The sequence below is a fragment of the Tamandua tetradactyla genome, unplaced genomic scaffold (assembly GCF_023851605.1).
Source record: "Tamandua tetradactyla isolate mTamTet1 unplaced genomic scaffold, mTamTet1.pri scaffold_65a, whole genome shotgun sequence".
NCBI classification, from domain to species: Eukaryota; Metazoa; Chordata; class Mammalia; order Pilosa; family Myrmecophagidae; genus Tamandua; species Tamandua tetradactyla.
The window spans coordinates 344,736-361,197 of NW_027518402.1; the positions used below are offsets into that span (position 1 = coordinate 344,736).

General features: G+C 37.2%; 1 protein-coding gene across 1 annotated transcript in view; it reads left to right on the forward strand.

Moving 5' to 3' along the window:
* Positions 1-2,635: 2,635 nt before the first annotated feature.
* The window catches only part of LOC143673260 (uncharacterized), a 32,159-nt gene continuing 18,332 nt past the window's right edge, over positions 2,636-16,462 (forward strand). Inside the window, 3 exon segments of the mRNA XM_077147562.1 lie at positions 2,636-3,158; positions 4,904-4,989; positions 15,910-16,036. Coding sequence (XP_077003677.1) covers positions 4,978-4,989; positions 15,910-16,036 — 139 coding nt within the window. The 5' untranslated portion in view covers positions 2,636-3,158; positions 4,904-4,977.

A 16,462-nucleotide genomic window follows, 5' to 3' on the forward strand; every position in this document is an offset into this window, starting at 1 on the left:
GTTTGCAAATGCCAAATATTTTTGAAATGGCTTTTTAAATGGATAAGAGGGGATTCTGGAAGACTTTTAAGGACCTTTATAGAGAAGGCTCTATAAAGAGACTGTTGGCAAAAATGTGGACTCTAAAGATACTTCTGATTAAGGCCTTAGACAGAAATGGTATATGTATTATTCCAAACTGGAAGAAAGGTGATCCTTGCTTTAAAGTGGCAGATAATTTCACCAACTTGAGTTCTAGTTGTGAATGGAAGGCAAAATTTAAAAGCCACAAGCTAGGATACTTAGCTGAAGAGTTCAACAAATGTGGAAAGTATGGCCTGGTTTCTTCTTGCAGGTTATAGTGAAATGTGACAGGAAAGAGATAAGCCAAGATCTGAACTCTTGTGTACAAAGAAACTAGAACTTGATGGTCTGGAAAATTCTGTGCTTCCAGAAAGGGAGATCAAAGATAATAGTGCCTTATGTGAGGATTTAACCAAACATGGAACTTGTAAGCTACTACAGAAAAAGCAAGGATTGGAGATGGGATTATCCAGGGGGGATTTGTGGAAAGTCCTATCAACTGATAGGTATGATCCCACTATTCTGCCTAGAAAATCAACAAGAGTTGACTATTGATCAACAAGAGTTGTCTTTCCCTAGCCAGTCTGCACTTAAAGGAACAGAAAAGGGACAGATTGAAGGAAAAATAACTTCAAAGGCAGAACCATGGAAGCTAAGGTCTAAAACCAAGAAAACTCAGGCCAGGAAAACAGGCCTCCATGCATTTGGAGAGTGTAAGTTTGCCCTGAAATCAGAGGGCAGGTCTTCTGCCTCAATGTTCAGGAAGAGTTTTGGTGACTGGGCCTCAGAAAGGGTGGAGGTCATTCCTTGTGGTTTGGGGAGGGCCTTGCTGCTCCTCTATTTTTCTGAAGGGTTTTAGAGTGTGCTCCAGAGATGGCAGAGAACCCAGGTGCTCTCCCAATGCTTGTTGAGAGTGGAAACAAGAAAATGGCACTCTCTCAAGTGTCCCCCAAGGTTCTACCCTTCACCTCAGTGTTTGAAGAGGGCAGTGTTTCTACTCTCTTGGAAAGGGTGAGACTGCTGCTTTCTAAAGCCCTGAGGATAAATGGCTCTCAGACTTTGAAATCTAATGTAGTTTGCCCTGTAGGTTTTTGAAACTGCTTGGTCAGTGTACTTTATTTCCCTTGAATTCTTCCCAATGGAAATAATGTTGACCATATGACTGTGCCTCTTGTAAATGTTGACAACAGAAAACTTGTTCTGAGTTTTACAGGTCCAGAGCCAAGGGAGAATTTTGCCTTGGGACAGACTTCCTATAACTGAATATGATGAGATTTTTTTTAACTGGTTCTGACTTTGTATTCCATTTGTGTCGTTAGGAAAATGCTTTAAAGCTTTGTGATATTGTAATGGAATGAATATGTTTTATATATGGAAAGAATATTTGTTTTCCTTGGAGTCTAGAGGGTAGGATTTGCTGCTTTGAACTGTTGTGTACCCCCCAAAAAACCATGTTCTTTAATCCCAATTCAATATTTTTGGGTGAAATCACTTTTTATGCAATTTTATTGAGATGTATTCACAGCATGCAATCTATCCAGAGTATACAATTGAAGGCTCACTGTATCATCATATAAAACATCACTACATTAAATTTTTTAATCATCACATAGTTGTGTATTCATTACCATGGTTAGTTTTAGAATATCTGCATCACTTCAGAAAAAGAAATGAAAGAAAAAAATCATAAATTCCATACCCTTACCGCCCTCCTCATTTACCACTACTATTTCAGTCTATCCAAAATTTTTACCCCTCATCCCACCCATTATGTAATTATTTATGTCCTTAATTTTTACTCATCTGTTGGGTAGATTATTTTTTATTAGTGAATCCATGGTGATTTAAGCCACCCAGTTGTGGATGGCAACTTTAATTAGGTTGTTTCCATGGAGATGTGGCTCCATACATTCAAGCTGGGTCGCCTACTGGAGTCTTTTAAGAGAGAACCAATTTAGAAAATGCTTCAGAGCCAACACAGAGAGAAACACTTGTGCAGAAAGAAAATACCACCTGGGAAGCTCTCTGAAATCCAGAATCCATTTGAAAGGAGTACCAAGGAGAGAAAGCTAGCAGACATAACCATGTGCCTTCCCAGAAGAAAGGGAAACCTCAAACCTCCAGCATGGCAGGCAAAAATTCTGCCACTGAACCACAATTGCACTACTGTAGATTGGCTTTTAAAAAAATTTACAATGCCAAATTTTGGCTAAAGTGGAGAGCAACTGAAACTCTCATACATCACTGGTAAAAATGCAAAATTGTACAGAAACTTGGGATAAATCTGATAGCTGAAAAATTAAACATACATGTATCATATATATCATATGACCCAAATTTCCACACCTAGCCATTTATCTTAAAGAAATGAAAACCTAGGTTAACAAACAAATCTGTACAAATGTTTATAGCAACCTTATGCATAATTGCCCCAAATTGGGAAATAATTTAAAAATAACTGGTGAATGGTTAAACTGTGGTACACTCATACAATGAAACACCACATAGTAACATTATACATACAGCAAAGATGGATCTCAAATATATAATGCCAAGTGAAAGATAAGTCACATTCAAAATGCCTCATTCTGTATGATTCCATAATATGACATTTGCCTGCACATGCAAAAAAAGCAAATGAATTGATTTTTATTTGAGTATATATTTTTTTAGCAAAAATATTTATCTTAAATAGACTACACTAAAGTTCACATCCTTAGAAGTGGTGGTTGATTACAAGCCCTTCTATAGATGAAGAGTAGTAGAGCCCTTCTACCTGTAAATTCCCCAGACTACTTACACAGCATATAAAAATCACTAAAGAGTGAGTTCTCTGGGGAAAGATTTATAGGTTGGTTTTTGTATTTTAGGAGGAATTAAAGGATATCTGCATAATTTATGTAATTTGATGGTAATGGTGTCAAAGAAGGCATATGTTGATTATATGTATCTTTCATCTGAATTAATGAGAGTATGTTTTGGATTATAGATGATCACACTTTCAACTGCATTAAAGGAGAGTCCTCCATGAAAATTTTACCTTTTCCCAACTGATAAAGAACATCTGAGTGTAGAATTTGATGAAAGTATCATCAGTAAGTTTTGATTTGCTTGCATTTTTGGCCTGTTTGGGCTCTGTTTTATAAGGAAGAGAATTTTAAACAAGAAGGAGAGTCCTTATTTACTTTCTAATTATTGAATTTGACTGCAGGCATTTAAGCCCAGGCTATTTGAGGTCAGGTTAGGTTATAGTGGACAAACACTTTCTCTAGATTCAAAATTCATTAGTACTTTTCTCAGGGAAACTTGCCTAAAATCATTCAAGGAATAAATTCATGAATTTAGACTGGTAGGAAGCACACTCAAATGAACTAATACCTGAATAATGACAAATTTTATGAATGATGTGAAGGAAAGAAACTCAGTGTTTAAACCTGGCCCAACATCTTAGTCATCTCTCTGTGGAGCAGGGACAAGGCAGGGCATGATAAATATTGTTCTCAGTAAATATATGTTGATGTGAGTAAGTGTAGGTTATATTGGACAGTAAACATTCAGGTGAGCCAGAAATTTTTGGGTTGTGGATTCGATTTTATGAAAGTTCTCACATTGGAGGGGAACCTGGGTATGGGGCATAACTGTGAGAACAAACTATATGAAAAGGAGATTTTCACAATAAGGTGCATCATCTGATTATTGAAATGAGAGGTAGCATTCATGCAATGATGTAAGCCTTAAGGAATTCGAACTGGGAAGCAAGAAGGAAAAAGTTAAACTCTGGCTGTGTCTTTTTCTAGCCATGTACTTTTCTAAGATTACAAACCTTAGAAAATTTTCTGGTTTTCTAAGGTTTCTGAACCTCTTTTCATTTAATTCATTAAATAGGTAAATCTGCCTTAATTAATATGTTAATTTAAAGATTAAATAAATGTAATTCTCCAAACACATTTAATACAATGATGTTTATGTGAATTCATTAATAAATGTGTAAGTTAATCTGTTTTCAGAAAATATCATTTGTCCATGAAATAAGTATATAATTACTAACACTGTTAATAAAAATTTAAGACAGAGAAGATCTTCCACACCTATAAATTATGAAATGGTAGATGTTACAACTGAAAACTATTAATATAATATAAGATGTCAACTGCCATTTTACTAATTTCAAAGTGAGGTATGGGTTTTATTCCAAATCCTTAATTCTATTTAATTTGAGCCTCCTAAACCTATCGGGATTGTGAGATGTTATAACACATGTGCATATGTGCCTTTTTGATGGAAGGGATTTTCAGGAATATATTTGTAATACAACAGCCATCCATTGAATCCTCAAAATGGAATAAGTCTTTGATAATAAAATGCATAGTTTCTTGGTTATCTCAATCCAGCAGGATGAGATCATAAGTAAGTATTGAGAGAGTGATAGTATTAGACATTTTATGTGGAGGAGCCAGGAAAATTTCAGGCTAATATCCTCAGAAGGACAGCTACAAGGTAAAGTAGGACAGGGGTGAGAGTTGAGAGGATGGAGGTGGATATTTCAGAAGCCAGACATATTGATAGCTGAGAAAATCCACAGTGATTTCTCTGGATGTGGAGACCAATGTTTTGAGTCAGGAAGGGAAAGGAAAATCTCTGAAAACCATGGGCTGATGAGGATATAGAACTCAATGATTTTCATCTTATCTGTACAAAGAAGTTATTCTCTTAGAGCATATTTCATGTTTCTGCTTATTGGATTGGGATTATTCCCAGGTGGAGGATTAGGAGTCATGAGAGTTGTGTCTGGAAGTCAATGATAAGTCCAAAAACTAATAGCTTCTTTCTACATTCTCAGTTTTGCTTACCTAGTGCTCATCTTGTTGTGAGTATAAACCCAGAGGAACACAATTCTCAGCTGAGCTGTTGACCATGCAGCCACTGGTGAGTAAGGAATACTTCTTTTTACTGAAATTAACTGTGTATTTTCAGCAGATGGGCATAGATATTTGTGCTAGTTTGAAAGGATTTATGTGCCCTAGAAAAGTCATGCTTGAATCCTAATCAGTATTGTAGGAGCAATGTTTTCTTCTAATCCCTATTCAGCACTATAGGTTGGAAACTTGATTAGGTTATCTTCATGCAGATGTGGTCAATCAGTTGTCTGCATTACACTTGGTTAGATGGAGACATGTTTCAACCCATTCTGTATAGATTTTGATTAGTTTAGTGGAATCTTTTAAATGAAGAAGGATTTTGTGGAATGCTTCAGAATGACATAGCCACATGAAGCAGAAAGTCCACCAATCAGTGACCTTTGGAGATGAAGAAGAAAAATGCCTCCCAAGGAGCTTCATGAAGCAAGAGGCCTGGAGAGAAAGCTAGCAGACACCACATTTGCCATGTGCCCCACCAACTGAGAGAGAAATGCTGAATGTCATCACCTTCTTGAACCAAGGTATCTTTATCTGGATGCCTTAGATTGGACATTTCTATAGACTTGCTTTAATTTAGACAATTTCACAGCCTTACAACTGTAAACTAACAATTTATTAAATTCTCCTTTTTAAAAGCTGTTCCATCTGTGGAATATTGTATTCTGGCAGCTAACAAACTAGAATAATATTCTAATCTCATTTATAAGCTATTCAAGGATCTGAGCTAAATTTATATTTGCTCTGGTCTCTGGAATGGTGATTGTTCAAGTTTGCTGCTTAGATTTCCAACCTATAGTACTGAATAAGGATTAGAAGAAGCTGTTGTTCTCACAACACTGACTAGGATTAAAACATGGTTTTTGCTTTTCTAGAGCACATAAATCCTTTCAAACTGGCACATTCTACCCTCTGGACCCTAAAAATGACATGTTTTCCCCATATACAAAATGCATCCATTCCATTACAATGTCAGAAAACCTTAAACCATTTCAGCAACATTGCCAATACAATACAAGGTTAAAACCAGTAAAAGTCTCATAAAAGTCAGCTACAGGCTAGGACAGTTGTAAGGCAAAATTTTCTTCTGGGTCTGCACCTGTGAAACTTAAACAAGTATGAAACTCAAACAAGTTATCTGCTGCCAACAGAGGAGAAACAGTCATAGGATATATGTACCCATTTCCATAGGGAGGAAGGAACACATGGGTCACAGGACCCAAGCAGTCTCAAAAACCTGTAGAGCAAATTCCATTAAATTTCAAATCTGAAAGTCATTTATCTTTGAGGCTTTAGAAAGCAGCTGTCCCACCCTTTCTACAGGCCTGTGCTTGCCTCTCTGAATTCAAACTTGGGAGACAGTGGAGAGACCACCTTTTACTCAACTCCACCCCCTCTAAGGATCAGGGCCACACCCAGCCTCACTGCAAGCTTTAGGGTATACACTCAACCTCTCCATGTGGTGGCAGCCCTACTCTCCCCAATCTCCAAAGAGTGTGCCTCACTCTCTCCCAGGCCTGAGGCATCACCACTCTTCCACTGCAATGAGGTGGAAGAACCATTCTCTTCCTTTGGGGTAAACTCACCCTCTCCACATGCTTGGATGGGTCTACTCTCCTAGCGTGAGGCCTCTAGACTTCAGACCTCAGCCTCCATGATTCTACTTTTGAAGTTATTTTTCCTCCAATGTGTCCCTTCTCTGTCCCTCTCTGTTCTGACTGCCAGTGGTTCTCTTTACATAGCTCCTGCAACACTTTCATTGGCTTTCTATAAAATAGTCTCAGATCATGTCCATCAGACATAAGAAGTTTCCACAGATCTATCTTGGATAACTTCATGTCCAATCCTGGCTTTCTCTGAAATAGCTGGTGGTTTCCACATTTGGTTAAATCTTCATGTTGGGCACTATTCTCTTGGGCCCCCCTTTCCAGAAGCTCAGAATTTTCCAGAAAATCAACACCTGATTTCTGTGTACCCAAGCATTCAGTTTTCAGCTTATCCCTTTCCTGTTGCATTTTGCTCTAAGCTGTGAGGAGAAACTAGGTTGTACTTTCCACATTTAATTTGGAAATCTCTTCTACTAAATTACCAAGTTCATGGGTTTTAAAATCTGCATCCATCCAAATCCACATGTCAATTGTGCCATATTATCTGCCATTTTAAAACAAGGATTACCTTCTTTGCTGTTTGCAATAACACATATCTCATTTCTGCCTAAGGCCTTATCAGAAGTATCTTTAGAGTCCACATTTTTTTTTGAATTTTTTTTTATTAATTAAAAAAAGAATTAACAAAACAATTAGAAATCATTCCAATCTACATGTACAATCAGTAATTCTTAATAACATCACATAGTTGCATATTCATCATTTCTTAGTACATTTGCATCAATTTAGAAAAAGAAATAAAAAGACAACAGAATAAGAATTAAAACAATAATAGAAAGAAAAAAAAACAAAAAAACAAAAACAAAAAACCTATACCTCACATGCAGCTTCATTCAGTGTTTTAACATAATTACATTACAATTGGGTAGTATTGTGCTGTCCATTTCTGAGTTTTTATATCCAGTCCCGTTGTACAGTCTGTATCCCTTCATCTCCAATTATCCCTTCTCTTTTTTTTTTTTTAATTAACGGAAAAAAAGAAATTAACCCAACATTTAGAGATCATACCATTCTACACATGCAATCATTGATTCTTAACATCATCACATAGATGCATGATCATCATTTCTTAGTACATTTGCATTGGTTTAGAAGAACTAGCAACATAACCGAAAAAGATATAGAATGTTAATATAGAGAAAAAAATAAAAGTAATAATAGTAAAATCAAAACAAAACAAAACAAAACAAAACAAAAACCTATAGCTCAGATGCAGCTTCATTCAGTGTTTTAACATGATTACTTTACAATTAGGTATTATTGTGCTGTCCATTTTTGAGTTTTTGTATCTAGTCCTGTTGCACAGTCTGTATCCCTTCAGCTTCAATTACCCATTGTCTTACCCTGTTTCTAACTCCTGCTGAACTCTGTTACCAATGACATATTTCAAGTTTATTCTCGAATGTCCGTTCACATCAGTGGGACCATACAGTATTTGTCCTTTAGTTTTTGGCTGGATTCACTCAGCATAATATTCTCTAGGTCCATCCATGTTATTACATGGTTCATAAGTTTATCTTGTCTTAAAGCTGCATAATATTCCATCGTATGTATATACCACAGTTTGTTTAGCCACTCTTCTGTTGATGGAGATTTTGGCTGTTTCCATCTCTTTGCAATTGTAAATAATGCTGCTATAAACATTGGTGTGCAAATGTCCGTTTGTGTCTTTGCCCTTAAGTCCTTTGAGTAGATACCTAGCAATGGTATTGCTGGGTCGTATGGCAATTCTATATTCAGCTTTTTGAGGAACCGCCAAACTGCCTTCCACAGTGGTTGCACCCTTTGACATTCCCACCAACAGTGGATAAGTGTGCCTCTTTCTCCGCATCCTCTCCAGCACTTGTCATTTTCTGTTTTGTTGATAATGGCCATTCTGGTGGGTGTGAGATGATATCTCATTGTGGTTTTGATTTGCATTTCTCTAATGGCCAGGGACATTGAGCATCTCTTCATGTGCCTCTTGGCCATCCGTATTTCCTCTTCTGAGAGGTGTCTGTTCAAGTCTTTTTCCCATTTTGTAATTGGGTTGGCTGTCTTTTTGTTGTTGAGATGAACAATCTCTTTATAAATTCTGGATACTAGACCTTTATCTGATATATCATTTCCAAATATTGTCTCCCATTGTGAAGGCTGTCTTTCTACTTTCTTGATGAAGTTCTTTGATGCACAAAAGTGTTTAATTTTGAGGAGTTCCCATTTATTTATTTCCTTCTTCAGTGCTCTTGCTTTAGGTTTAAGGTCCATAAAACCGCCTCCAGTTGTAAGATCCATAAGATATCTCCCAACATTTTCCTCTAACTGTTTTATGGTCTTAGACCTAATGTTTAGATCTTTGATCCATTTTGAGTTAACTTTTGTATAGGGTGTGAGAGATGGGTCTTCTTTCATTCTTTTGCATATGGATATCCAGTTCTCTAGGCACCATTTATTGAAGAGACTGCTCTGTCCCAGGTGAGTTGGCTTGACTGCCTTATCAAAGATCAAATGTCCATAGATGAGAGGGTCTATATCTGAGCACTCTATTCGATTCCATTGGTCGATATATCTATCTTTATGCCAATACCATGCTGTTTTGACCACTGTGGCTTCATAATATGCCTTAAAGTCTGGCAGCGCGAGACCTCCAGCTTCGTTTTTTTTCCTCAAGATGTTTTTAGCAATTCGGGGCACCCTGCCCTTCCAGATAAATTTGCTTATTGGTTTTTCTATTTCTGAAAAATAAGTTGTTGGGATTTTGATTGGTATTGCATTGAATCTGTAAATCAATTTAGGTAGGATTGACATCTTAACTATATTTAGTCTTCCAATCCATGAACACGGTATGCCCCTCCATCTATTTAGGTCTTCTGTGATTTCTTTTAGCAGTTTTTTGTAGTTTTCTTTATATAGGTTTTTTGTCTCTTTAGTTAAATTTATTCCTAGGTATTTTATTCTTTTAGTTGCAATTGTAAATGGGATTCGTTTCTTGATCTCCCCCTCAGCTTGTTCATTACTAGTGTATAGAAATGCTACAGATTTTTGAATGTTGATCTTGTAACCTGCTACTTTGCTGTACTCATTTATTAGCTCTAGTAGTTTTGTTGTGGATTTTTCCGGGTTTTCGACATATAGTATCATATCGTCTGCAAACAGTGATAGTTTTACTTCTTCCTTTCCAATTTTGATGCCTTGTATTTCTTTTTCTTGTCTAATTGCTCTGGCTAGAACCTCCAACACAATGTTGAATAATAGTGGTGATAGTGGACATCCTTGTCTTGTTCCTGATCTTAGGGGGAAAGTTTTCAATTTTTCCCCATTGAGGATGATATTAGCTGTGGGTTTTTCATATATTCCCTCTATCATTTTAAGGAAGTTCCCTTGTATTCCTATCTTTTGAAGTGTTTTCAACAGGAAAGGATGTTGAATCTTGTCGAATGCCTTCTCTGCATCAATTGAGATGATCATGTGATTTTTCTGCTTTGATTTGTTGATATGGTGTATTACATTAATTGATTTTCTTATGTTGAACCATCCTTGCATACCTGGGATGAATCCTACTTGGTCATGATGTATAATTCTTTTAATGTGTTGTTGGATACGATTTGCTAGAATTTTATTGAGGATTTTTGCATCTGTATTCATTAGAGAGATTGATCTGTAGTTTTCTTTTTTTGTAATATCTTTGCCTGGTTTTGGTATGAGGGTGATGTTGGCTTCATAGAATGAATTAGGAAGTTTTCCCTCCGCTTCGATTTTTTTGAAGAGTTTGAAGAGAATTGGTACTAATTCTTTCTGGAACGTTTGGTAGAATTCACATGTGAAGCCATCTGGTCCTGGACTTTTCTTTTTAGGAAGCTTTTGAATGACTAATTCAATTTCTTTACTTGTGATTGGTTTGTTGAGGTCATCTATGTCTATTTGAGTCAAAGTTGGTTGTTCATGTCTTTCCAGGAACCCGTCCATTTCCTCTAAATTGTTGTATTTATTAGCGTAAAGTTGTTCATAGTATCCTGTTATTACCTCCTTTATTTCTGTGAGGTCAGTAGTTATGTCTCCTCTTCCATTTCTGATCTTATTTATTTGCATCCTCTCTCTTCTTCTTTTTGTCAATCTTGATAAGGGCCCATCAATCTTATTGATTTTCTCATAGAACCAACTTCTGGCCTTATTGATTTTCTCTATTGTTTTCATGTTTTCAATTTCATTTATTTGTGCTCTAATCTTTGTTATTTCTTTCCTTTTGCTTGCTTTGGGGTTAGCTTGCTGTTCTTTCTCCAGTTCTTCCAAATGGATAGTTAATTCCTGAATTTTTGCCTTTTCTTCTTTTCTGATATAGGCATTTAGAGCAATAAATTTCCCTCTTAGCACTGCCTTTGCTGCGTCCCATAAGTTTTGATATGTTGTGTTTTCATTTTCATTCGCCTTGAGGTATTTGCTAATTTCTCTTGCAATTTCTTCTTTGACCCATTCGTTGTTTAGGAGTGTGTTGTTGAGCCTCCACGTATTTGTGAATTTTCTGGCACTCTGCCTATTATTGATTTCCAACATCATTCCTTTATGGTCCGAGAAAGTGTTGTGTAAGATTTCAATCTTTTTAAATTTGTTAAGACTTGCTTTGTGACCCAGCATATGGTCTATCTTTGAGAATGATCCATGAGCACTTGAGAAAAAGGTGTATCCTGCTGTTGTGGGATGTAATGTCCTATAAATGTCTATTAAGTCTAGTTCATTTATAGTAATATTCAGATTCTCTATTTCTTTGTTGATCCTCTGTCTAGATGTTCTGTCCCTTGATGAGAGTGGTGAGTTGAAGTCTCCAACTATTATGGTATATGAGTCTATTTCCCTTTTCAGTGTTTGCAGTATATTCCTCACGTATTTTGGGGCATTCTGATTCGGTGCGTAAATATTTATGATTGTTATGTCTTCTTGTTTAATTGTTCCTTTTATTAGTATATAGTGTCCTTCTTTGTCTCTTTTAACTGTTTTACATTTGAAGTCTAATTTGTTGGATATTAGTATAGCCACTCCTGCTCTTTTCTGGTTGTTATTTGCATGAAATATCTTTTCCCAACCTTTCACTTTCAACCTATGTTTATCTTTGGGTCTAAGATGTGTTTCCTGTAGACAGCATATAGAAGGATCCTGTTTTTTAATCCATTCTGCCAATCTATGTCTTTTGATTGGGGAATTCAGTCCATTGACATTTAGTGTTATTACTGTTTGGATAATATTTTCCTCAACCATTTTGCCTTTTGTATTATATATATCATATCTGATTTTCCTTCTTTCTACACTCTTTTCCATATCTCTCTCTTCTGTCTTTTTGTATCTGACTCTAGTGCTCCCTTTAGTATTTCTTGCAGAGCTGGTCTCTTGGTCACAAATTCTTTCAGTGACTTTTTGTCTGAGAATGTTTTAATTTCTCCCTCATTTTTGAAGGATAATTTTGCTGGATATAGGAGTCTTGGTTGGCAGTTTTTCTCTTTTAGTATTTTAAATATATCATCCCACTGTCTTCTAGCTTCCATGGTTTCTGCTGAGAAATCTACACAAAGTCTTATTGGGTTTCCCTTGTATGTAATGGATTGTTTTTCTCTTGCTGCTTTCAAGTTCTTCTCTTTCTCTTTGACCTCTGACATTCTAACTAGTAAGTGTCTTGGAGAACGCCTATTTGGGTCTAATCTCTTTGGGGTGCGCTGCACTTCTTGGATCTGTAATTTTAGGTCTTTCATAAGAGTTGGGAAATTTTCAGTGATAATTTCTTCCATTAGTTTTTCTCCTCCTTTTCCCTTCTCTTCTCCTTCTGGGACACCCACAACACGTATATTTGTGCGGTTCATATTGTCCTTGAGTTCCCTGATACCCTGTTCAAATTTTTCCATTCTTTTCCCTATAGTTTCTGTTTCTTTTTGGAATTCAGATGTTCCATCCTCCAAATCACTAATTCTATCTTCTGTCTCTTTAAATCTATCATTGTAGCTATCCATTATTTTTTCTATGTTTGCTACTTTATCCTTCACTTCCATAAGTTCTGCGATTTGTTTTTTCAGTTTTTCTATTTCTTCTTTATGTTCAGCCCATGTCCTCTTCATGTCCTCCCTCAATTTATCGATTTCATTTTTGAAGAGGTTTTCCATTTCTGTTCGTATATTCAGCATTAGTTGTCTCAGCTCTTGTGTCTCATTTGAGCTATTGGTTTGTTCCTTTGACTGAGCCATATTCTCCATCTTTTGAGCGTGGACAGTTATCTTCTGCTGCTGGCGTCTGGGCATTTATTCAGATTTCTCTTGGTGTTGGACCCAGCAAGGTTGTAATATTTTTCTGTGAAATCTCTGGGTTCTGTTTTTCTTATCCTGCCCAGTAGGTGGCGCTCGTGGCACACGTTTGTCTGCGGGTCCCACCAGTAAAAGGTGCTGTGGGACCTTAAACTTTGGAAAACTCTCGCCGTCCTGGGGGTTCGCTAGCCGAAGCGGCTTGAGCCGGCCCGGGGTCCGAACACAGGGAGGGTTGCTGGTCGCCGCAGCCAGGGAAAGATCCCGTCCGAATTTCCTAGTCGGCCCTGGGCAACAAGCGTGGCGGGAGGGCGCCAGCGGCAGCAGCCCGCCTGAGAGAGTGCACGTTCCCCGGGAGTCACGGGGTCACCGTTCTCCGTGGCCTGGGGGTTTCCAATCCAATTCTCTCAGTTGGTCCGGGGGCTGCGCGTGGTGTGGGCACCAGTCGCCTTGGTTTCAGGGGACCACCTCTCCAATTCTCCCAGCCGGCCCGGGAAGGGGGAAGGGAGTAACTCCGGCCACTTGCCACCCCGCCCGGTAAGGCCCGCGCGCCTCGGCGATCTCACCCGAGCTGCTTCTCTCAGCCAGCCAGCCATTCCAGGATGGGGTACGCTGTCTTTTTTATCTCTGTTGTGGCTTTGGGCGCTTTCTGTATCGTTTCTACTCCCCTAGTAGGTGTCCTGGAGAAGAAACTAAGATCCGCGCGTCTTACTAGAGTCCACATTTTTACCAACAGTCTCTTCAAAGCATTCTAAGCCTTCTCTATCAAGCTGCTCACAACTCTTCCAGAATCTTCCCCGTATCCATTTTAAAAGCAACCCCAACATGTTTGGTATTTGTAAATTGTAGCACCCCACTTCTCTGATACCAAAATCTGTTCTACTTTGCTAGCTGACATGATGGAAAATACCAGAATCAAAAGAATGGCTTTTAAAGGGGGGATTTAACCAGTTGCTAGTTTACAGTTTTAAGGCTGTGAAATTGTCCAGTTAAAATATATCTGTGGAATTGTCCATTCTCAGACATCCAGGAAAAGATACCTTGGTTTAAGAAAGCTGAGGACTTTCAGCATTTCTCTCTCAGCTGGAAGGGCATATGGCAAACATGGTACCATCTGCTGGCTCTCTTTCCAGGCCTCTTGATTCATGAAGCTCCCTGGGAGGCATTTTCATTTTTATCTCCAAAGGTTGTTGGCTGGTAGACTCTGTGGTTCTCTCATCCTTCTGTTATGGTTCTGAACCTCTCTTCTTGTTCTCAAAAGGGGCTCTGTCTGAAATGTCTCCTCTTATATAGGATTCCAGCAAACTAATCAAAACCCAGGTAGAATGAGTGGAGACACATCTCCATCTAATCAAGTTTAGTACTCACAATTGATTGAGGCATGTCTCTGTAATGATAATCTAATCATGCCTCCAACCTACAATGATGAATAGGGATTGGAAGAAACCATTGCTCTCACAAGATTGATTAGTATTAAAACATGAGTTTTCTAGGGTGCATCAATCCTCTCAAACTGGCACAGTGATCACTCATCAATAAGTAATCTTTCCAGCACAAGTTTATTGCAGACTCCATTAAGACTCTGTATTCATGGAGAACTGAGAGAGGTTTGTTCTCATTCAGCCCATGTCCTCTTTAGAGAAATAATGTACTCATTGATCCTGTTAATGCCTGCAAATGGCTTAGATGTATAGTGAGTTTAGTTGATAAAATTGAGTAATAGCAGATATTTATCATTGGTAGGGAGGCTGGGGCTCAGTAAGTGAGTTCATCAGTACAGGGCTACAGTTGCTAAGGTATTGGGTTTTGCATTGTTGAGAGAAACAAATGTGAGTATTAGTTAACAGAAGGAAAAGAGGAATCATTTATGTTTCTCAAATCATAATTTCTTAAAGTTTTAATGCTGCATATTTGTACATTTTTAAACTTTTAAAATGGATACCTAAAAATTTTCCCTTTCTTTTGTTCTCATTGCTCTTTTCCCCTTATTTTAAGCAATTTATTCAAATTTTGTAAATAGGAGTAATGAAAAGAAGTGTTGTTTCTTTAATGTTAGCTTGCATTCAGGAGTATAGTAAGTAGAGTAAAATTCATAGCCCTGAGAAATTTTGTGATGAATTGGAGAGACCAGAATGGCTTGAGGACCTTCTTTTATTCTTGAACATAAAGAGGAAGTGAAGATAATAAAGAGAGAATAAACATGGGTTTTGAAGATCCCAAGGAAAATTGAGTTTGAATGATCTCATATCCCTGGAATGGGCAGCTAGGATCATCCTTCAGTATAGGAGTTTCAGGATTCTGTGAAGTGAGTCACTGATCCATACTTGTATTTTATGATAAATGCCTGAAGTTATGGAAAATTTAATGAGGCAGCATACACTGTACCTATTTATCCATGATACCTATTTAGTTCTGTAAAATGTTATATTTAGCTGAAAAGTTTGCTGCCATTCTATTGAATAATAATAACTGTATATTAAGTTTGGATGAAAAGTACTTTACACATAAGCTCATTAGATCTTTCAAAATTTCAAAACTATTTGTGAAATGATGTCATAGATGAGAGAAAACAGGTCATCTGGGGCAATAATCTAGCTATAGTTATAAAAGTGGCAACACATGGGTATTCATTGTCCTGTGATGAGTCTGTATGCTTACTTGAAATAGGTAGAAAATGGCTTTTTATGTTATAAATGCTGAAGTGCAAGTTATACCTCACCATCTGCAAGGCATAATGACTAGTTTATTGGAAAATGTCAAGATTCTATTAGACCATGTGTTTTTTGAGATTTAAAAAAAAATTGAGTCAAATAATCAGTGTGTATCTGTATGTGTCATACCTTTGAAAGACAGATTGTTCAGTATTGAGAATCATCTGACTTGAAACAAATGCAGTTTGAGCTTTCTGCAACAGTTATCAATTCCTCAGTACTATGCTTCCAATCATTGTGATCTGAATATTGGCAGATGGCCCTTTCTGAACACTTGTATCTCTGATGTTTTTAGGAGTTAGTGAAATTGAAAGATGTGGTTATAGAATTTACTCAGGCAGAGTGGGTCATGCTGGATTCATCCCAGAGAAGGCTGGTCAGAGATGTGATGCTGGAGAATATCAGTCATCTGCTCTCAGTGGGTGAGTATCAAACTTACCTAGCTAATCCTCTTAAGAAGTGTCTAGAAAACAGCTTGTTTATATTGTTTTAGATTTTACTTTATATTAATATTCTGTGTTATTTCATAGCATGAAAAACTATCTAAGATTTTTGTCTCTTTACTTATTACTTACATCTAGCTTTTCCCCTGACTAAAACATAATCTTTGTGAACACAAATTCCATGTATTTCTTTTATAATCAACACAATGTTGAGAGTACAATGAGTATTTTCTATACAGATAAACAAGGAGATTAAATATGCCCTAAATCATTATTGTGCTCTACAGATTTTGTGTGGACTCAGATGGTAGTAATAACACAGCAGGCATATCATTTTCCACATTGACTTAGAATGTTTCAAGGGAATTTATTGTATTACTCAGGGTTCTCCAGAGAAACAGAGCC